General features: G+C 30.5%; 2 protein-coding genes across 2 annotated transcripts; both read left to right on the top strand.

Moving 5' to 3' along the window:
• The first annotated feature begins 222 nt into the window (after positions 1 to 222).
• Positions 223 to 3,899, top strand: LOC21396478 (phytoene synthase 2, chloroplastic). Its single transcript, XM_010094875.2, has 5 exons — positions 223 to 708; positions 1,138 to 1,188; positions 1,765 to 1,937; positions 2,056 to 2,291; positions 3,425 to 3,899. The coding sequence occupies exons 1-5, from the start codon at positions 297 to 299 to the stop codon at positions 3,777 to 3,779; spliced, it is 1,227 nt and encodes a 408-aa protein (XP_010093177.1). The 5' UTR covers positions 223 to 296; the 3' UTR covers positions 3,780 to 3,899.
• Positions 3,900 to 13,121: 9,222 nt separating this feature from the next.
• LOC21396480 (phytoene synthase 2, chloroplastic) lies at positions 13,122 to 16,847 on the top strand. Its single transcript, XM_024163483.1, has 5 exons — positions 13,122 to 13,935; positions 14,528 to 14,578; positions 15,180 to 15,352; positions 15,445 to 15,680; positions 16,274 to 16,847. The coding sequence occupies exons 1-5, from the start codon at positions 13,551 to 13,553 to the stop codon at positions 16,626 to 16,628; spliced, it is 1,200 nt and encodes a 399-aa protein (XP_024019251.1). The 5' UTR covers positions 13,122 to 13,550; the 3' UTR covers positions 16,629 to 16,847.
• The last annotated feature ends 7,085 nt before the right edge of the window (positions 16,848 to 23,932 follow it).

A 23,932-nucleotide genomic window follows, 5' to 3' on the forward strand; every position in this document is an offset into this window, starting at 1 on the left:
TAAAAAATGACGGTTAAATTGTCATTATTTAAAGAATTTGGGCCTAGGGGTGTGAATTACATGTCAAGACGGTATTCCTGCCCACACAGTGCCATACTTCCATGTGTCAGCCGTTGAGAGGTGTGGAGCACCTTCGTTGAATTCAACTCTCATTCGTTGAGTAACTTTGCAATATATAAGTCAAGAAAAAAGCAAAAAGAAAACCAAATTCAAACCAGAAAAAAGTGAGCGATAGGATTAGGAGCCTCCCTCCAAACAGAAAGAAAAAAATAAAAAAAACTGGTCGAGAGAGAGAGATGTCTAGTGGTGTTCTTTGGGGGGTTTGTCCCAAAGAGACCACCACCACCACCACCCTTTTGCTGAGCAGGCTTGTGAACAGAAATGGAGTTCCAATAAGGAGATCCAAAACGTGCTCTTTTTCTTCTTCTTCTTCTTCTAAAGCGTTGGCGTTCTCGGGCACGGTGGCAACCCCAGCGAGATCTTCCGAAGAGAAGGTCTACCAAGTGGTGCTCAAACAAGCCGCTCTCGTCAGAGAACAAAGTATTAGTAACAATAATGGTAATATTACACACAACAAAGACAAAGCTTTGCACTTTAATCCAACCGTTGAAACGACTACTGATGAAAGCACCAATTGGGATCTCTTAAAAGACGCTTTTAATCGCTGTGGCGAAGTCTGTGCCGAGTACGCTAAGACATTTTATCTGGGTACTTTTTCTTTTTCCCTTTCGTTTCAATATATATATATATATATATATATATATATATATTTCTTTTTATGTGCGTCATAAAGTAGTTTATTATTGTTATGATTACTTTTTTCAATATCTCTTTTCGACTTTCAAAAATAACAAAAAGTTATCATCTTTCAAATAAGTCTTTCGTTTGTGTACTTGCTGCTGTTTCCCACTGGCAATATTGTTTGGTTGCTGAGAAAAATGAAAAATAACTCGAAAATTTGGACTTGTGTAGTGATATAAACATAGTCAACGAGCCTTTGTCTTTGAGCAGAGGCACACAATTTTATTTGGTCATATTATAGCAAATCTATTACTATTTACTATTGAATTCAATGATATTTGAACAATATATTTTGGGAAATTTAATTCGTTTTTTTTTTTTTTTTTTGAATCTCAGGCACATTAATCATGACACCAGAACGGAGAAAAGCTGTTTGGGCAATTTATGGTTCGTATGACTATTCCCACTAAGCTTGCCTTTTATTTTTTGTCTGTCAGGTTTGTTGTTCGTCCACTTGCCACTACTCAAGGTCGGTTTAATTCGTTTATTTAAATTTTTAATTTAAGTTGAGATGTGATTTTATATGAGAATTTTTTATTATAATAAAAAAATTAAATACGACTGTTTTTGAGAATTTTTTATTAAAATAAAACTCAAATTTTAAACTCGAATCGACGACAGAATCTTAATTTACCAATCAAATGAATTTTAATACATGTCTATTTTGCTTGGGGGAGTTAAACCAAATTTTAATCATTGTTCTTTGTGTTATGCAAAAGGAGGTCATTTGAAAACCAATGACAATTTAAAAGAAAAAATAAGTGTTATTGAACCAGTGTGTTAGGCATAATTCTATGCCTGGAAAGGCTAGACAAAAAGGAAAGATAAATCCTTTCAGTCTGATTTGCATAAGTTAGTGCGTCTTGGTTATTTTGTTTGCTTTTGATATTTGATGAAAACAAGTAATTTTGGGCGTGCTCAACGATTTGGGATGGTAATTGAAGACTGTTGTTGAGTATGCAGTGTGGTGCAGAAGGACAGATGAGCTAGTGGATGGACCTAATGCTTCACATATCACACCCAAGGCTCTTGACAGATGGGAACAACGGTTGAGTGATCTTTTTGAAGGTCGCCCGTTCGATATGTATGATGCCGCTCTATCTCACGCCGTCTCAAATTATCCCGTTGATATACAGGTACAACCTGACTATATGTCATGAAAAAACCATGGTTATTGATCCACCTACTTGCAGTTAGGTAGAACGTGTCTTATGTTACCATAAGTGAATTTTTAAGAGTTTTCTCTTTGGACAGCCCTTTAGGGACATGATAGAAGGAATGAGGCTAGACTTGAGAAAGTCAAGGTACAGGAACTTTGATGAGCTATACCTTTACTGCTACTATGTTGCTGGGACTGTTGGACTTATGAGTGTTCCTGTAATGGGGATATCCCCGGAATCAAAAGCTTCAACAGAGAGTGTTTACAATGCTGCATTGGCACTTGGGATTGCAAATCAGCTCACTAACATACTCAGAGACGTCGGGGAAGAGTAAGTTTCTTGTGCACATCTTCTATTGAATTAGGATTTCAGCATCATATTAAAAAGTGCGGCATTGTGGAATAAACTTATTAACTCTGTTCCTTTTTGGTTATTATGATATTTTTCTATGAGCCAGTTTAATAAATTATGGATTTGATCTCGCTTTAAGGGTGTATCTGCTTCACGTCAAAACGAAAGGGAAAAAGATGTGCTCCCTTTCCCATTTAATTATGCGTCTACTTTCGTAATTAGGAATTGTAATTTGTTGGGCCCTATATGAATATGAACAATGCTAAGGGTATAGGTGCTGCTCAACACTACACGCTAATAGAAAGTGAGTCCAACAACATGGATCTATAATCGGACTTACTTTCTATTAATTGTGGAGCTGAATCCATTAGTGCTTCTAATCATTTTTTCACAAATATAAGAAATGAGAGAAAGTGGATACTAATCCTTGCACTCCTTAATATTGAATCTAGGTTAAAGGGAAGTAATGTCAAATTTATTTATGTAACCTTAATAAGTTCTCATATAATAAGCCAAAGATTATTTATAATTATGTAAAAGTATATTTTGCTAATTACATTGATAAGATTTCTATTCTTATATTTAATAGCATTGGAAAGGAAATTGGATTATTTTTAATTTCATATTCTAAATGGATAAATTTATACTATCTATACTACATCACTAAGGGCGAATTTCTCCCTTAGTAATTTGCGAAAAGGCATGCATGAAATGTTTTTTTTTTTTTTTTTTTTTTTTTTTTTTGGGGGGGGGGGGGGGGGTTTTTTTTTTTTTTTTTTTTTTTTTTTTTTTGGGGGAGAGGGGAGAGGCTTTTTTTTTTTTTTTAAATACGTTTTGGGCTCTTTTTTTTTTCTTACTTTTTGCTTTAGATCTTTTTTTATGCTTTTATCTTTATTTCTTTTGTCTTTTTTTTTCTTCTTTCTCTTTTTGTTTTTTTAACGATTTATATAACCGTTGTTTTAAATGAATTACGTGCATAGAATACGCATTTTTTGACTAGTAAAAACCAAAAAGAGAATCAATAATTCCCATTAATATTCATTTTTACATTTTTATTACGGCTCGGTAAACATGCCCTGAATGTTGTGATAATGTTGAGTTGATCATGGCAGCGCTAGGAGAGGAAGGGTATATCTCCCACAAGATGAACTTGCACGCGCCGGCCTATCGGATGAAGACATCTTCCGTGGGAAAGTAACGGACAAGTGGCGGAGTTTTATGAAGGGCCAAATAAAGAGAGCTAGAATGTTCTTTGATGAGGCTGAGAAGGGCGTTTCAGGGCTCAACTCGGCAAGTCGATGGCCAGTGTGGGCATCTTTATTACTATATAGACAAATATTGGACTCTATTGAAGCCAATGACTATGACAACTTCACGCAGCGCGCTTATGTAGGAAAAGCAAGGAAATTCCTATCCCTTCCCGTGGCCTATGCCAGAGCAATTATGGGATCCTCACAAACTGCTTAGTTGGTCACACAATTAGAGTCAAATTTGATATCTTCATGGAGTTTTTTGAATTTGTCCCAAATTGTGAATTTTTGCTGACAAATATTGAAATTAAATGTTCATAGTAAATTTCTGCTGAAATTTTGTAAATCTTAGATCAATTTTTCTCTGTTAAACAAAGATCAATTTTCACTTCAATTTTGTTAGTGCATGAATTCCAACATCCTCGTATGATCATCAATCGTTCATGGGCATTCACGTGGATCATGTATTATGTATAATTGAACTAAAGTTGCTTTATGCGGAAATAGTACACAAAATTTAGGGAAATTTCTGCAAAGTCACCCACCGAAGTAAAATGGCTGGCTTTTTGTCCAATTGAGGAAAATGACTGTAGATTTATTATTTACTGTATATTATGTAATCTAAACGATTCCCAGGATCAAATTAGTACTACTAGTACTCAATAACTATTTTTTTTTTAAATAGGAAATTTATTATGTACTAATACCAATAAATCCGTTACTTGCTGTGTAAAATATAATCAACTAGAAAGGTCATAACTGAAGAAATGATCTATTGAAAGTACTTCATTTCTAACTCTCGTATTTGTACCAAAAATTATCCGTTTTGTATAATTTTTTAATTTCACGTGATTTTGCCTATATTTAATGGTAAAAAACTGAGCCTGTCAGTGGAGAGGCTCTGTTAGAGAAAATCTTTTTTTCATCTATAAAAATCTGGATACATTGAAACATCATGCATAACAGTATTCAGGCAAAGCTTCAAAAAAAAAAAAAAAAAAAAAACCCTACTATTCAGGCAACGCTTGAGCTGTCCCCTTGAGTCCTTTGACCAATGTACAGTTTCAAAATTTTCCATCAGGAAGATTTTTTTATTGTATACCGCAACCTCACTATATAGTTTATTAGTCCCGTTTATTTCACCGATTTAAGTTTAAAATTTGATATTTGTTACAGTAAAAAGCTCTAAGAAATAATCACATCTAACTTTTTTATTACAGTAAAAAACTCTCACATAAATTCACATTTTAACTCAAATTAAAAATTCAAATCAACGAACTAAATAAAAAAAAATTTATTTATTCATTCAAAAGATGACACAAGTAATATCCGCATACTTTGCGTCATGTAATTGGAGAGCAACCATGTATATATGAGAAAAATATCTTTTTAGACTATAGGAGTCTTAATTTTTACTCTTCACTTTTGATTAACACCCTTTTAATCAAATATGATATTAGTTAAAAGGTATTAATTAAAAATAAAAGGTAAAAATCTAAACACGTGTACTTCTAAAATAAGTTCAGTAATTTGACATATATTTATAATTTATGATTGGACAACAAGTATATTGGTATTTGGTTGCTTTGAGCACCGTCCGCTTTCCAGTATTTTTCTTACCTTATATCTGATGTGGGGTTGTCACAAGGTTGAGAATGATGTCCTAAAAGCATGAGATGTAATATGATATTTATTATTTATTTAATAAAAGAGTTTATTCATTATTTTATGTGCATATATTAATGAATATTAATGAATATTAGTGAAAATTCCATTATTATTTATGTTACCTTAAATATTGTATATAAGTGTTATATGTGAGAGGGTAATATTTAAGGGAAAATTCCATTATTATTTATGTGACCTTAAATATTGTATATAAGTGTTATATGTGAGAGGGTAATATTTAAGGATAATAATCAAAACGACATTCGTAATGAATTTAAATTTAAATTTGTATTTTTTAATTAAAACATTATTAATATAGTTCATTCCCATTTGGAATGGAACGGTGTTATCCGCACTATTAATATGGTGAGATATTGAATGAGTGTATTACACATAATGAGATTATATGAAACAGGGACATAGACATAATATGAATTTCAAATAATTTTCATTAAGTATAGAAATTCTAATTGAGTCTACCGATAGTCATATATAGAATGATCTTAATCTTGAGTTCTTAGTAGACTCATATATATGGATTTGTGTATTTTGATTTACTTGATACGTATTTTGAGATCCTGAATCCCATTTCTTGTATTTTGAAGACATGAAGAAGTGGGTAGCTGAGAATGTTATTATACGCGATGGAATCCATTCATTCTTGAGAAAGAAGTAGATAAATAATTCTCTTGAGGGTTGATTCGGTACTTGTACCAGTAGGAGCTCTGATTCATGAATTTGTTTTATGAATCACTATCCATTAGAGAATCATGGTATTCAAGGATAAATACGTAATTAGAGAGGTTAACAGATTTCCCCTAACTCTAATTATGAATTATTTATGGAGGATTGATCTATATGCAATGACAATATCAAATGGACACTTCACAGTTTAAAAGTAATTTATGTCTATAATTACGAGAGTGCATATCCAAGTTTATAGTGGAATAACTATTGGAATTAATATAATTAATGAATTAATTAAAGAGTTTAATTAATTATTAATTTTATTGGAGCTCAGAATTATAGGTCCATAAGTCTCCGCATCGTTCTTGTAATTCTACAAGACACTAAGGGCAAAATGAGAATTTTATAATTATGGAATTCTAAAATAAAATGCTTAAGGATAATTAATTGAGAATTAATTATAAATTAAATAATATGATTATTTAAGTTTAAATTTAAATTTAAAATTTGAAACACACATGTGAATGTGTTTACATAGTGTGAATGCACAAGACAGTATGAATCCCTTTGGGATTTAAATTGCTTGCTCTCCATAGTTATCCAATTAACTTATTTGATAAGTTGTCCAATTTGAAAATCAAATTGATTTAAGTTTGACTTAAATTGAAATTTGAATTTAAGTTAAAAATTGGACTGTAGGATAAAATTTTGTCATATTCTTTATCCGTATAATTGCGCCTACCACAGGGAGGAATTCCCTTTGTGGTGGCCGGCCATATAGGATAAGGGAGAGAGTAGATTTTGTTTCAAAATTAAATTTAAAGTGAGAGATAATTAACAAGTTTTATCTTAGAGATAAAGATAAGCTTCCTTCTGGGAGTCTGACTGTTACTATATAAAATAAGAGATTGTAGAAAATTGTTAGACACAATTTTTTGCTCTCCCTAGCATAGGTGGCCGAATTCTATAGAGTGAGGAAAGGAAAAATTTTCCCCCAAATTCCACGTCGTGCATGTGTCGGTGTTCGTGAAAAACTTAAGTGTTTTGTTTTTAATCCAGTTTTATTTTAGGTGTGCCCACACACACGTCTTCGTAGATTCAAGAAATTGACGATGAAGATTCTGGTGTTCTAAACTAGATGGGAGCGAGGAATGTTTGAGGCCAAAGATATCAAGATATCATCCTAATTGGTCACTAGATAAATAAATTAATTTGATTAATTTATTCGTGCATAAATTAATGTAATCTATAGGTATATCAAAGTTTTATAAAAATTTTGTTATACACGATCCGCTGATCACACACTTCCACATTTGAAATAAATTCAATAATTTGACATATATTTATAACTTATGATTGGAAAATGAGTATATTTGTATTTGGTTGCTTTGAGCATCGTCCCCTTTCCAGTATTTTTCTTACCTGATATCTGATGTGGGGTTGTCACAGAGTTTGATCGCAATCCGAAAAGGTAATACTAGTGAGCGCCTCTTAAAGTGAAAATTGTTTGAGGTTATTTTTTATCTATTCATTTATTTTAATTCATCTTAACTCAAGTGTAATCCTAATAATTAGAGATACCAACTTAAATCTCAATTTTTATGTATCAACTGATGTAATATGTGAGTTCTCATATTTTTAATTGTAATATGTGAGTTCTCATAATTGACGTAGCAATATTTTAAACACACGCTAATATAAAAATGACAACTAACATGTTACATAAGTTAGTATATAAAATTTGGGATTTAAGTTGGTGTACCTAGCATTATTCTTAATATAATTTGTGTTGACTGTTGAAAATTGATTACTAATAGGGAGTTTGTCTTGTAGAGCCTTCTTACCGATAAGGTCCAAATTTTGAGCGATAAATCTGATCAAAATCACATCATAATGAAAAAATATTGGGAACATATAGTTTTTAATACATATATAAAGACTGAAAGTGAGAAATTACTGGTGATTTATTTATTTTTATTTTATTAGAGAAGCTCTTATAAAAAATCACATAAAACACATCGTAATAGAGAGAGAGGAATAAATGATGGACAAGGTACACAACGCAATAGAGAGAGAGAGAGCAATAAATAATGGACAAGGTAACCGGTTGAAAACCCTAACACCAGTTGACAGTTTGTTGGTCATCGTGAAATATTTACTCTCAAAATATTTTATCTCATTTAATTGATTAATTAAAATTTACTTTAGATTTGCGCCAATTTCATATATATGCTTTTCTTACCTATAATTCGAATTTGAACGGTAAAAATTATTATCTTGACTTGTGGTTCTTTATTTTGAGGGTCATCTAATTTCTTCTGTTTTTTTGACCTTCTAGCACTTGATGCTCAGTTGCATTTAGCCCACTATATATGAGGCTTGTTTAGTAACTTTTGCTTTTGTTTTTAAGCGACAAATGATGAGAAGTAAAAAAAAGTCTTTTATTAATGCTCCGTTTCGTAGGAGGAAATGGAAAAGGGAGGAAAAGAAAATATACAAACGAAAGAAAATGTGAATGAGAAAAAAGAAGTTGGCTCTCCTCTATTTTGTTTGGTGTGGTAGGAAGAAAGAAAATGAGTGTTTAATTAAATTACGATTTTACTAATTTTTTAATATTATTTTTGTTTTAAAATAATGACAAAAACGTAATTTAACTATTTAAACTCATACAAATACAATTTCTCAGTTTTGGAGAGATAAAAAATGACAGGACTCATGTGTCCTTTCTTTCATATAATTTTCTCTTCCCTCTCATGATTTTTTCTCTTATCAAACAATTTAAAATTCTATTTTTTTTAAAAAAAATTCTTTTTCTCTTATCAAACAATTTAAAATTCTATTTTTTTTAAAAAAAAATTCTTTCGTTATTTTCTTTCCTCGTACTTTTCACTTCTGCTAAACATATTAAACAATAAAAATCGTTTGAAACCATATTAAAAATCACTTGAATAGGTTAAAATGATTTTTTAATTTTTTAATAAACAATAAAAATATTAAAATAAATTTATAGTATCTAATTGAAACTCAAGTACAAGTTTCAAAAGACTATTTTTAAGATTTTTTTTTTAGAATACACATTTTGTTTGTGACTTTAATTGAAAATTCTTCAAAAAAAGTCGAAACACTTCTATAGAGCTTCCAAACATTAACAGAAGCAACTTATGGTCTTAGAAAACTAAAAGCAGCTAATGAAATTTAAAATTTTATATCAGGCATTAAACGAGATTTATTATAGCATTTTTTAAAAGTATTATAACATTTTTATTACTTATTAGAAAATATAAAAACTATTTTGACTCAATTAAACTCTTTTAAAAATATGATTCTAAAGGCTTACCGACTAAAAAGCCACAGGTTTTTATTTCTATTATTCTACGGATCAAAAGCAAAAGCCAAACGAACCCACAGTTGATCAAGTAGTGGACAGGACTGTGAGCAAGCATAAATAAATAATAAAAAATAAAAAGAAAATAAAAAGAAAATAAAAACGTGTCCTAGCACATTAACACACACACAAAATAAAATAAAGAAAAAGTGTAGGACGTGGCTTACGTGTGCATGCAGAATGAATGGTATGGCTACGTCCAACGCACATCTCACAGAGTTCGAGTGGAACCCATTTCTCCACTTCGTCAAAACCCAACGTCATATTCCTCACCACTCACTCACTTGCCATTACCTAGTATTGGTGGCATTCCACGTTGGAAGAGAGTTACCAAAAAAAAAAAAAAAAAAAAAAAAAAAAAAAAAAACCCTCCATTTTTTTTTTTTTTTTTGGCAATTTTATAGTAGGTAAGACTTTTTTATTATACCGTTACTACTATTTTAACTATTAAATTAACTTTTGACGTTATATCTGCATGATTTTGTATTAAACTTTGAGGCGGGACCTAAAATTACTTCCAATTGTAAATGTGACAGTAAAAATTAATACTAATACAAGGGTTAAAACAACAGTATTCATTAATATAATAGGCTTTAAAAATTCTTCTTACCATAAATAGTGCCATAGTTTTTCCCCTAAAACAATTAATAAGACCCATTCATAAATTTTACTAGTTTAACCGAGTCATCAATTTTAGTGGGGCTCGAACGAATATTACTCAAATTCATGATAGATTAGTTCATAAATTTTATTTATTTTTTTTATAAGGAGTCTCACAATTAAATTTTTCTTTGCGAGTGCTTTGGCCCTATTTTTACATTCTAAAACCATCCTTATCCCTATATTTATCGCGCTAAGGCGAGGATAAAATCAGAAAATCCCTATATCTATTCTCAATCTTTGTTACGTTGTTTATTATTCACGAAATTTTCTATGAATCGAAACAAAAATAAGTTAAAATTCATCCTAAATTCAATCAAAAATTTAATATTCTCACCCTGAAAATTACAGAAGAAAGTAAAATAAAGAAGAGAAAATAGAGATCTAACGTAGCTAGATTTTGCATCTGTATTCACGGATTAGAAGAAGAGAGAAATTTATTAGCAAGGAGCATTATTAATCCTGCTTCATATTACACAGCCGACCCTAGTAAAGAAATGAGAAGGAGAGAAAAAGAGAGTGAGTCTGCCAGAATTCCGAAATCGCTTTTGGGTCCTCGTTGGAATTCCGATCCCGAAATTTGGTCACAAGACTCGTATCGTTATGCCCTTTTCAAGGCGGGGTGGCTTCATTGGACTGGATCTGATTTTGTTTAGAGGATGAGGATCTAGATAGCTTGGAGTCGTTTTTTGGTACATTTCTCGTCTGGTGTTTGTACTCTTTCAGGGTTATGTTCTGAATGATGGTGGGCATCTTTTGGAGGTGGTAGTGTCGGCTCCAGATGTTGACGGTGGTGGCGCATGTGTTTCACGTTATGCTATTTGAAGATATCTCGTCAGCTTCGCTGCTTATCCCTAGAAGTGTTCTTCCTATCCTAAAAGTCCTCTTGTCGGCTATACTTCTATTGAAGGTTTTCGGCAGTTGTGCTTTGAGTTTTAGTTTTAGTCTAATTAAGGCGTCGATATTTCCGTCTAGCTTTAGTATTTTATTTATAATAATGGAGGTGGTTCTCCTATCCATTTGAGTTTGTTTGTTGTCTGCCAGATTTAAGTCTTGGTGAGTTAGAAGTTTTGCTAGTTATGAATCTATACAAAGATGTTGGTTGCCTTACATGCTCTTAATGAAACTTTTCTGATATTGGGTCTCGTCTTGTATCGTCTCCCTTATACTTCATTATAATTTACTGATGGAACCGGATTTTATCGAGTGTTTTGTATTGTGTACCATAAAATTATCCGCATTATTATTGATCTCTGCAAGACTTTTTAGTTAAATGAAATTTTACTTTAAAAAACATTTTAATGTTTTCAGAAAACAAATAATATTGCAACACTAATACATATAGAAAAAATATTAACATTAGGGTTAGTCATATATATATTGTTAAAGAACAAATAATATGTGTATATATTTTTCTAAAATAAGTACAAGAGGCAGTAAGTGCTCTTCCCATTTCTGATCTAGTATGACCCTGACTTTGGTATAGGAAGTTCTCTCCATCCCCATTTTAATCCCATTAACAGTCTTCTCTTCCTTTCTTAATAAGCGATGGGTAGAGCTGTAAATTTAGGCTGGACTAATCGGGGTCGGCCCAAAATTTGGGGCCGAGTAAAAGTTTCGAGCCTAAAAACTTACCAGCCTAAACACCATTTTTTAAAAAAGTTTTTTGAAATTACCTTATAAAAGTCTATTAGCCCCATCAAGCTTTAGTGTGGGTTGAGCTGATCCTCCCACATTTTGAGAAAATTGCTAAACTTACTATTAAAAGTGTATGAATTTAAATTTTTATCACTTATTTTTTATTAGTATCATTTTTGGTGTACTCTTTTGTTATTTGACTAAAAAAGATATTAATAAAAAATAAAAGATAAAAATTAAAACCTATGCACTCTAAATTTTTACCACTTATTTTTTATTAGTATCCTTTTTGGTGTACTCTTTTGTTATTTGACCAAAAAAGATATTAATAAAAAATAAAAGATAAAAATTAAAACCTATGCACTTTTAAGAGGTATTCAAAATTTTTCACTATTTAGGATCAAACAGCCCGAACCCTTACCTCTAGGACTTATCTCTATGGAGAACGATGTTATCCTTAGACAAACATGCTACATGTAATATTCTATATTAGAAAATCCCCTAAACATGCTTTGTTTGTATTTAAAATCTAAAGAAATAACAAGTCTCTTTCGTGACAAAGAACACCATAATTGACTTAGCAAAACATAGCAATACACTCAATCTAACACAATCTATTGAGGCGACAACACTAAAATATGTTTTAAATTATTGAATTTATTTCAATTTATATAATCGACTTCAAAATATTATTTCATCCAATCGATTACGTAAAAGAGTTAAAATACCCTTCCGTATAAATCCGTTTATGAAACTAACGAAATAGTTGACATGACATGTTCAAATCTTAATTAATAAGGAGTGATTTGGAATAAATGCCATAAGTAGATCCAATTCTCCTCCTAAAATTTAAATTGTAAAAAGGGAAATACTAAAAAAGTAATAGAAAAATATTTCTCACAAAATTGAAAAGAACAAAAATGTTGGAGATCTTGTTGGGCGCTGCTGGTTCGCCATCGGGGGAGGAGGATTTGGGCTGGTAGCTTTTTTAATTATTTTGTTAATAATTAATCGTTTTCTTATAGCTCTAAGTAAGTTTTTACTTCTTATTGCCCGTTCAGTTTACTAATTTAAGTTTTTAATTTGAATTGAGATGTGATGTTGTGTGAGAACTTGTTATTGTAACAAAAAAGTTAATTGTGATTGTTTCTGAGAACTTTTTACTATAATAAAACTTGAATTTTAAACTCGAATCAGCGAAAACGGGTGAGGAATTTTTTGGCCACTTTTGGGTAAAACAATGACTTTTAAATAGTTAATGGGTCCTTCTATAGTATAATTTCGAATTGATAATACATGTTTTTGACCGTATAATTTGATCACAGTTTTATGAAAATGAAAAGTAAAATATTCAGTTTTTAATATAGATCTGTAACTGAAAAATAAAAATTCACTGGTAATTTATTTTGACAAATATTATTGCAGAAATCTCCGCAATTAAAAGCCATATTGACATAGAACATCTATGCAGCTAATCCTCTCTCCTTTTTTTCAACCGATTAAAGTGAGACCGAACAAAAGTAATCTTACCAAAGGGCAGCCATTGTAAGACGCTAAACACATATCCATATCTTTCCATGTGGCAGCCCCACAGAAGTGGAGCATATTTCCATTTCGCTATCTTTTTATCTTTTCTGTGATCATGAGTATATCCGTATCTTTTGCAAAATCACCAAAACTAGGAGCAATGAAGAAACTCGTAACAAGCAGGTAAAAGAAGAAGGGGAGCAAACAAACAAATAAGCGGCCAAAAAAAAAAAAAAAAAAAACCTTGAATCCCAACAAAAAAAAAAGCAAAAGGAAAAACTACTGGTCACCCATTTGCCAACCCAAGATCACCATTCAAGAACCATCCATCTTCTCAATACCCAAAGAAAAGAACACCAAAATTGAAGAGAAGATATCATTTTGGTAGTAGTAGTATTCTGTTGTTGTTGTTGTTGTTGAGAGATGTCTGGTGTGGTTCTTTGGGTGGTTTGTCCTAAAGAAATCAACACCAACTCTCTTGTTCCTCTCCTGCCCAGAAATGGAGTTCCAATTAGGAGATCCAAAATGTGGTCTTCTTCTTCATTTTCTGCTTCTAAGCTGAGTTTTTCAAGTGGGGTTTCGGCATATTCTGGAACAGTCGCAAACCCGCAAAGATCTTCGGAAGAGAAGGTGTATGAAGTTGTGCTGAAACAAGCTGCTCTTGTTAGAGAACAGAGGATCACCCGCAAAGAGAAAAAAGCTTTGGGGTTGATTGAAACTGATAAAACCACCAATTGGGATCTCTTGAATGAAGCTTACGACCGTTGTGGTGAGGTTTGTGCTGAGTACGCCAAGACCTTTTATCTGGGTACCTACTATTTTCTTCTCTCTTTGTTACGTGTTCGAGTTCTTCACTTTTTTTCTTATCTAGTTTTTTTATTTTTTTATTTTTATGCATAATACTCGAATAATTTTTTTTTCCTTTTCTGTTTCGCCCTTTAGAAGAAGGGAGGAAAAAAAAAGATTTTTTTTTTTTGTTTCGTTCTGTGTTTTCTCTGTTTCCCGGAAACAACTTGTCTGGTTGCCAAGGAAAATGAGAAAGAAAAGGGAGAGAGAGGAGAATTTGGCATCAGAAGGTTATTTTTATAATTGTGACCTTTTAGCCTTTAAGCAAAAGGTTTACATGGTTAACTTTGGTCATTTGCCAAATGCTATTATCAACGTGCCAGCTATTAGAGAAACATTATTGATGAGAATTTAAAAGCAAAAGAGAAAATGTTGATGTGGATTTTGTTGGAATGGAATTCGATTACGGTCATGAATTTGAGACTCGCGAAGTGATTTGCTTTGGGTGATTCTTTCAAAGCTATGCATATCCTTGTTCTTATTTTTATTTTTATTTTTATTTTTTTATCAGTTGCCAAAACAAGTTTGAGTGTTCGTCTTCCCTTGATTCTCAGGAACATTGCTCATGACACCAGAACGACGAAAGGCTATTTGGGCAATTTATGGTTCGTATAATACTATTAATTTTCCCTCTAAGCTTGCGTCTCTTTATGTTTGTTTATTAATTTGTCTTTGGGGTTTGTGGCGGTCCACTTATATAATTTGACAATATACTAAAATTGGAATACATTGAACAAACGTTTGTTTAGTTTCTGGGGTAGTTACATTGACTCTTATATTTTTGTTTAAACAATTGGGGTCATTTGGCTTTCTCTTAATTTTTCTGAGTTTATATGTTTTATTTCAGTGTCTAACAAAAGTTAGCTAGTTTGGTTTTTCAAATTTGGTCATCATTTTAGTCCAACAATTAAGGCTATATTCCAGACCCAAAAAGCCTCATTATCCTTTTGTTTTTTCTTTTTTTTTTTTATATAATTTTTTTGCCCCTCATTTGGAGGAAGAAACAAGCCCTTTTCAGTATCAATGATATGTACCAAACATTTTTTATTTTTTTATTTATTTTTTTTTTTTATGATTGGCAAAAGACAACAAACTGAGTAGATAATATGAATTTTGATCTCAGTAGGCCACTGTCAACTTCCTCTTGCCATGATTTTCACAAGAATTGATCAGTTTTTTGTTTTTGTTTTTTTTTCTTCTCTGCAGTGTGGTGCAGAAGGACCGACGAGCTTGTCGACGGGCCTAATGCTTCGCACATTACACCAAAGGCTCTTGACAGATGGGAGAATAGATTGACCGATCTTTTCGAAGGTCGTCCGTTCGACATGTATGATGCTGCTCTATCTCATACTGTCTCGACGTACCCTGTAGATATACAGGTAGAACAATTGTACATAATGTCATCTAGTCCTTTCTTCACCAGAGCTTTTCTTAAGTTCCAAATTACTAGAACTTTGTTATGTTTGGACAGCCCTTCAAGGACATGATAGAAGGAATGAGGCTAGACTTGAGAAAATCAAGGTACAAGAACTTTGATGAGCTATACCTTTACTGCTACTATGTTGCTGGGACTGTGGGACTTATGAGTGTTCCTGTAATGGGGATATCTCCGGAATCCAAAGCTTCGACAGAGAGTGTTTACAATGCTGCATTGGCTCTAGGGATAGCTAATCAGCTCACTAACATACTCAGAGACGTTGGAGAAGAGTAAGATTAACCATTCTAATAACGATAATTCATTTATTTATTTCCTTATTTTATAAGAATTATTGAATCAACATGTTTTTGGCGCCTTATATGATATGCAAAATAGGATACCATTATGTATGATTGTTTGTCAAGGTAAAATAATGTCCTTCAATCCAAGAGAATAGTCCTTCCAAATATTATTCAATCTTGCAAATGAAACAAGGCCTAATGGAAAACACCCCCCCATTTTATTCTTTTGGTAAATCATAAACTATATTATGCATATTGATTTTATATCACATTTCTTAAATTTACATACATTTAAAACTCCACTTTTCTTTTTGAAAACTCTTTCGTTGCAGTTTATGTAAAACTATAGGTGGAGTATTTTCTTACTACTCCCCCAACTTCTTAGTTTTGTTGTTGAGGCTTTTTTCTTGTTGCTGTTAAGTGTGTGCAACCTAATTAATGTCCTGATAGCACGTGAATCTACCTTCTGTGTGATTCTCTGATTCGCTTTTCTTTTGATTTTTTTGCTCTCGGTAGTGAAGAATTATACAATCACGCTTATGTGTGTGTTGAGACTTACATTGTTGAGTTGGTCATTGCAGTGCTAGGAGAGGAAGAATATACCTCCCACAAGACGAACTCGCGCGTGCTGGCCTTTCGGACGAAGACATCTTTCGGGGGAAAGTAACGGACAAGTGGCGGAGTTTCATGAAGGGCCAAATAAAGCGAGCTAGAATGTTCTTTGAAGAGGCTGAGAAGGGTGTTGCAGAGCTCAATGCAGCAAGTAGATGGCCGGTGTGGGCGTCTTTGTTAATATATAGACAGATATTGGACGCTATTGAAGTCAATGACTATGACAACTTCACAAAGCGTGCTTATGTAGGAAAAGCAAAGAAATTCCTATCTTTGCCTGTGTCCTATGCCAGAGCGCTTATTGGCCCCTCAACAGTGTCCTAGTTGATCATGTTAAATACCAATTTGGCATCTTGAGATTTTGAATTGTCTCAAAATTGTAAATTCCTGCTTATACTATTGAAGAAAAAATCATTTTAGGGCCGTACAAGTTGAATTGTATATCTTAGGTCAATTTTAATGAGCGAATGTCTACTTATAATAGCATAGTTTTCACCTTTCAAGCTGGAATAAAATCATTTTTTTGTCTCATTTTTGCAAAAAGGGTTCGTAAGTTCATGCTGTGAACATAGAGACTAAGAACTTTATGGATTCTTATCAAATTTAGAAAGAATAAAAATATTTTGTGGCTTGATTATAAACGCATGCCACTTAGCAGTCATTAACTCAAGTATAAAAGATATAAGACCTAATTGAAGAATCCTTATAGTCAGACTATGAACACAACGAACTTACTCCTCCAATAATACAACTGGAAGTATTATATACAGTGACAGAGACAAACTTATACTTTAATGGGGCATACACTAAATTTTTCCCTTGAAGTATACAAATATAAACAAAAAGGTGTGAGGTTTAGTGGGGCATACATGAAAAAAAAATTGTATCTCAGTGAGGCAAAACTAGAAATTCAGAAATTTTTAAAGGTTGTTTTTAAAAAATAAGAAAAATTCATCGGAGGAGGCAGCTCCTGCTTGACCTCACCATTGACTATATACGTGTTCTCCTGTTTTAAGTGAGATTTAAAGAAATCAGAGTCGCTATTTTATCATTCATCCTTGAGAGGTGCTTTTCTGGACGCTCTTTTTTTTTTTTTTTTTTCCTTTTAAATCCTTAAGGGCCTGTTAATTTTGTTATTCGAGTTTTTAATTTGAGTTGAGATGTGACTTTATGTAAAAACTTTTTATTATAGCAAAAAAAAGTTAGATGTGATTGTTTCTGAGAGTATTTTGCTGTAATAAAACTCGAATTTCAAACTCGAATCGGTAAGATGAACGGGGCTTAAATTTATCTCATTGAAATAATTTTTCTTCCTTAATTTGCTTATATTGAAACAAATTTTAACAAATATATTCCACATAAGTTATTTTTTAACCCTCTAAAATATTATTATATTAAAAGCAATTTTCGTAATTTTTTTTTCTAATTGTCCCACTAAAATATTATTTTTTTCCAAATGCATCCCTACATATAGGATTTTTTTTTTTTGGCTCACAGTCCTCTCAAATACTCTATTTTCCCATAAACATTTCTCCCTAATTTGCCGATGTTGAAATATTTTTTTTTTCCAAAGATGTCCTTGCTTAATTATTTTCTTTCCCATAGGCCATCTAAATTGTTATTATCTCATATTTACGTTCTAATTAACTTTCTATTTAGCTTGCCTACTACAAACCTTTTTTTTTTTTTCCTCAAGTATGTTCTACTTGTCTACATGATATATGTAACATTCAACTAAAACACTACATGTTCCGATTGAAATATGTACTTCGGTTAGTTTGCTTTTTTTATTTATTTAAAATTACCTATTTACTTTTTTATTTATTCCTACTAAAATAACATTTCTCAAATGTGCATTTACTTTGAATATTTATTCTTTGAACTAAATGTGTGGGCAAAAATAATACACACGCACCTTCGAATTTTGAAAATAATTGTAAAAACTCGGCCTAAGTGTTCTCTCACAACCCAAAAGGTAATAAATACAAATTATAAACCACTTATAAATTATATACACTAAAATAGTTGTCTATTCTCAGTTTTACACTTGAATATTGAGATTTTAAAATCTGATATCTCTACTTTCAAGAATAATATATATATATATATATATATATATATACACACACATATATCCACGAGCACAAGCATCACGCTAGGCACATTAAACCATATATCTATTCTCTACCTATATTAAAAGCGTGATAACGCTTATGCTTGTTGGGTTGACACGCGGGCATGTTTTTTTTTCTTACGTTTGTTTTTTAATCCTCAATTATTTTTTGTTTACATATTTGCCATTTATTTATGTTGTTTCTCATTTTTTGACTTTTTCCACATATTTTTAAAACCACTTCATTAAATTATTTTTTCCTTCTTAATTTCTCATTTAAAATATTTTTGTATTCTTACTCAAGAGCCCGTTTCGTTCATGGTTATAACTAGTGATTTTGATTATATATTCAAACTTTGTGAAGGACTCCTTTGATGCAAACTTTTTAAATTCAAATATTTTTTGAGAAAAAATACTGTAACAAAATAAAAACCATTAACTTGAACCCATAAACATAATTTTCTTACCATTATTATTTTTCTTTCTATAATTTCTCAGTTAAAATATTTTTTACAAATATGTTCTTACTCTAGTAGTTTTCTTACAATCCTTTATATGTTTTAGGTTACATGTGTTTAACTAATTTTTTGTTCTTATTAATTACACTGAAACATATTTGCTCGAATATATCCTTTAGCAAACATTTTTCTTCTTCTTATATGTACACCTTAATTACTTTACTATATTTGATTTGTTTTTAAATATGTTATATATTTCAAAAAAATCACTGTTGAAATAATGATGCTCAAATATGCACTTATATAAACATCTTCTTTTTTTTTTTTTTCATATGTACACTCTAATTAGGTTTTTACTTGATGTTTCCATATCAAAATATATTTTTTAGCATGTTCAATTTTATTTATGACAATACAACATGCGCCATAAACATACATTGTGATTGAAATACACATTTTGATACATCTATTTTAAAAAATTATAATTTTTTTAAATGCGCCTCCTCCAAAATTACACATATATTTAACTATTTTTAATCTCTTATACTGCAATGTGTTTAAAATTAAAATGAGTTTCTTTAATAAATTGCTTGGCACACACGGTAATACATGCTCAACATATCCCTGAAACTAGTAAAAGATAAAAAGTCAGCAATAAATAAGGGGACATTTCCAAAATTGTCATAACAAAATCTGTATATTTTTGTGAGCTCTTTAATGACATTTTTATTCAAGGATAATTTTAATTTGGTATTACGTGTTATAGTGAAATTGTCTCTTAGTATCCTATATTTTTGATAATTTTAAATTGGTATCTCAATGTGTAAAAAAAAATCAGTTTTTGATACCTTGAGGCCATTTTTCCAGACATAAAATGTCAAATTTACCTTTTAAATGTTTTAAAAAAACTTTATCCATGTAACCAAACATCTTTTTTACCTTTAAAAATCTTAAAAGAGTAAATTCAGATAAACCAAATCAGAAATTATTAAAAAGGTAAATTCGACATTTCATGTCCCAAAAAAAGTCTCATGTATAAAAAATTATCTTGAATAAAAATGTCATTGAGGAACTCACAAAAATATTTGGATTTTGTTAGGACAATTTTGAAAACCATATCCAGTATAATAAAAATGTGATGAAGTAGGCAGTTGTCGACCTTTTTTTGTTTTTATTTTATTTTATTTTTCTATTTATGCCCTTCATCTTTTGTATTTTTTACTTACTTGTTATTTACTTCTTTCTCCTACTTAAGACTTAAGAAAAAGCGGTTAATTTATGTTTCCATTTATACGCTTCACTTTTTATACTATTTACTTATTTGTTACCTACTCTTTTATCTTACTTAAGGCTAAAAAAAATGCGGTTTAATTTTTATTTCTATTTATACTCTTGAACTTTTTATTTTTTACTTGTTATCTACTCTTTTCTATTCCTTAGGGCTTAAAAAAGAGCAATTAAATTTGTGTTTTCTTTTATACCCTTTGCCTTTAGTACTTTTTACTTTCTTGTTTTCTATTATTTTCTCTTATTTATAGCTTAAGAAAAAATAATTTATTTTTTATTTCCAGCCCTTCGCCTTTTGTACTTTTTCCTTACTTGATATATATAGTTTTCTTTTATTTAGAACTTAAGAAAAAGTGGTTAAATTAAATAATAATTGTATTATGTGTCGAAGTTGACTTCTGAACCATTGCCCATCAAAAACTACGTAAGGTTTTGTTATTTTATTTATTTTTTTCTCTTACTTAGGACTACGAGAATATGGTCAAATTAAATAATAATGTTTCTATTACATGATAAAATGATGATGTTATCATTTTATTTAGACTAAAACCTCATATTAATAAGAAATGTCAAATTTATTTGCATCAAGTTTCTGTTTCATAACTTGTTTTTAACAATATAGATACATTTTATATAGAACATTGTCAGGCAAATTAATTATCATTTTCTTGTGCTATATTTTTCAAATAAGAAATAAAATATTTATCATTATTTATAACCTTTTAAAATTATTATACTCCTTCTTCATAACTCTCTATATCTTTTAAACTATAATTAATAGACTCTATGATTATTTAGAACTTATTTATCTACTTTACAAAATTATTTTTCTAATAAACAATAAATATAATAGTTAAATTTATGTCCTATTTATGTCCTATTATAATATAAGCCTGTACTGCCTTCAAAAAGAAAAAAGATGCACTTTCAGTAGAGCACAATAAGAAAATACATAAACTAATAACAATAATAAAAAGTTAATCAGAATTCCATCACTAAACGTAGGTATAAATATAATTCTTTTTATATGTCGGAATGTTGCTAATATTAATGAATGTCCTGATTGATTGGATTTAGAAGTTGTTTTGAAATATTATTTAATTATTTAGTTTTTTAGTAAATTCTCTCCACTGAAATGGATATTGCTACATATATATGGTGACACAATATACTCTTGGGGATATTATTATTATTATTATTATTATTATTATTTTTTTTTGCAAGTGCACGTTATGTCTCTTAACCTTTTGGTTATAGGAATAATTTAGAGTACCATTGAGTACATAAAAAAAACCTGAAGTAGTCTCTCACTGAACATTCACCAAGTTTTCACTCCCCTCACTTATAGTGTGGCCTATATGGATCCACTTAATTTTTTCAATGGGTACTAATAACTTTTTAAAAATTTTTATTTGTAAAATGACCTCATTTTACAAAGAATGAATAAATGTCTTTCTTCATAAAAAATAGAAGGTCATTTTGGTAATTTCACTTAATTTTTTCAAAGGAGCTGAGCAACTTTTTGCAGAAATAGAGACTCAATTCCTGAATAAATGAACAAAAGAGACATAATAAAGGCGGCCAAGAATATTATTTAAGCTTACTAGTAACTGCTTTTACCCTCCCACGGGACATTGTATTTTCTTTTCTATTTTTTATGGAATTATTCCTTTTAACATTTTCCTTTTACCACTTAAAAGCTATAATTGAATTACAATATTCTTTATACTATATTGAAAATAGTACTTAATGATTTATCGGCACTAAGCTCAGAGTTAGCATAAATACTTAGTTTATTTCTAGAAAATGTAAAGAAAAAGAAGAAAAAATGTTGATTGTATACTTGGATACGAGATCATTATTCATTACATTTCATTACTGATTTGAAGAAGGATTCATCAATGTACTTCTAATATCTTTAATTTAAAATTGTGTTATATACGCATATAATAAGCGCTCTAATTTAAAATTTATCTTCCTTTTGGAGTTTCCGTTAACAAAAAGAGAACACATTAATTGCAAACCCTTTTAGGGAGCTCTAGAAAACGAATTCTAACATATAATAATGTGGATTTCCTTGTATCGATTTAAAAATCAAGAGAATTCAAAATGAAAATGAAATATAAGAAGGAAAAAAAAATTTATTCCTCTGGCTCAAAAGTAAAGGTAAATCTTATATTGAATATTAATGTATAACTATATATTGTTCGCATAATATTTTAAAAGAGATATCTTACAAGCTGATTGCCATAGCTGTAATTGTATCAACCAATTATTACTTTAATGTATTCATTTGATGGATGAGGCATATATATCCTCCAATTATGCTATAAGTACCTTGGGTTTTTCAATCAATTCGTTTAAAAGTGAGAAGAAAAATTAGTCATGGCGAAAAATCCTAAATATATCTACTTCTTTTTTTCAGTGCTCTTTATCTTCTTCATCGTTTTCAATGCATATGCCTATGGGAAACGCTGTAAGTAATACAACATATAGTGTACTAATCAGTAATCACTTATATAAAGCCTAGTCTTTTGAAAAAAAAAAAAAAAAAAAAAAAAACCTGAGAGGGAATAAATAATATTATAGACAACTTACACATACCAATGACATTGAGGCAACTAATTCTCCATCAAAGACCAGTCTTTTTTTTAATATTGCATGTACCTAAAACTGTCTAAAGTACGCACACATTAAAAACACGTCCATATATATCTAAATTTTCTATTACATGTATACATATAATATGATGTCACTTTATTTTGTCTAACTTCCCGATGTTTTCTGATCTACATGAAGCAACTAGTTTTCTGCACCCGTGTCAATAGCCCTCGTGCTCCTGTCTCCAAAGCTCCAGGCTTCTCTATTCATGTGCCTCTGAAGTTTGCAAGTGTTATTTATGTAGACAAAAGAAATTTTAATATATATATACACACACACACATATATTTATATTGTGTCACTAAGTGCATGCGCTTACAAACTTTTCGTTCTGAATGTTAATCCAAAACATTAGTGAACTACATATTAGTCCGGCCTGCGGATTACTTATTGGTACGTAAATGATACATATAGTGCCATATTTATCACGGGATGATCATATATCATATATACCTAAAATGAAAGATAAAAGGCTTTTTTTTTTCAATGAAACATATTCACTCATATTTTATCCCCGTCTAGCCAAAGAAAGAGGTATACATAAATTATGAATCTCTAATAAATTCCGTTATTAAATAGAGTATTCAATGTTAATCAATGATGGTCATATATGTATTAATCTTAATTCTGAGTAATTAATAAACTCCTATTTATGATATTATGTTATTTGACATATTGAGTAATGACACATGTGAATAGTGTCAAAGTCTTGGTATATTGGGAGCATAGTAAAATAAATAGCCGGGAATATTAATTTACAAGATGAAATCCATGCCTTCATAATGAAGTAGATGGACGGTTCCCATAAGTGTTGATTCGGGACTTGAATAATAAGAGCGCTCAATTTTATGATTGGATCATAAAATATATTATTCATTAGAGGATCAATGGTACTTATGGAGAAAGATATAATTAAAGAGGTTAACGGAAAATACCTAGCTTTAATTATGAACTGTTTATGGAGAATTAATTCGTATGTAGTGACTATATCAATGGACAACACAAATTCCGTGAACATAATTATTTTATTATTTTGAGAGTGCAATTCCAAATTTATAGTGGAGTAATTTGAAATTAATAATTTTGACATATTAATTAAGGTGTTAATTA

The sequence above is a fragment of the Morus notabilis genome, unplaced genomic scaffold, assembly GCF_000414095.1.
Source record: "Morus notabilis unplaced genomic scaffold, ASM41409v2 Scaffold275, whole genome shotgun sequence".
Taxonomy (NCBI): Eukaryota; Viridiplantae; Streptophyta; class Magnoliopsida; order Rosales; family Moraceae; genus Morus; species Morus notabilis.

What these genes read in the sequence shown, in the direction of transcription:
- LOC21396480 (XM_024163483.1), top strand. Translation starts at nt 13,551, where the DNA reads ATGTCTGGTGTGGTTCTTTGGGTGGTTTGTCCTAAAGAAATCAACACC. An exon ending in GGCTATTTGGGCAATTTATG is followed by an intron (nt 14,579 to 15,179) that starts GTTCGTATAATA and finishes TCTTCTCTGCAG; the next exon opens with TGTGGTGCAGAAGGACCGAC. An exon ending in CGTACCCTGTAGATATACAG is followed by an intron (nt 15,353 to 15,444) that starts GTAGAACAATTG and finishes ATGTTTGGACAG; the next exon opens with CCCTTCAAGGACATGATAGA.
- LOC21396478 (XM_010094875.2), top strand. Translation starts at nt 297, where the DNA reads ATGTCTAGTGGTGTTCTTTGGGGGGTTTGTCCCAAAGAGACCACCACC. An exon ending in AGCTGTTTGGGCAATTTATG is followed by an intron (nt 1,189 to 1,764) that starts GTTCGTATGACT and finishes TTGAGTATGCAG; the next exon opens with TGTGGTGCAGAAGGACAGAT. An exon ending in ATTATCCCGTTGATATACAG is followed by an intron (nt 1,938 to 2,055) that starts GTACAACCTGAC and finishes CTCTTTGGACAG; the next exon opens with CCCTTTAGGGACATGATAGA.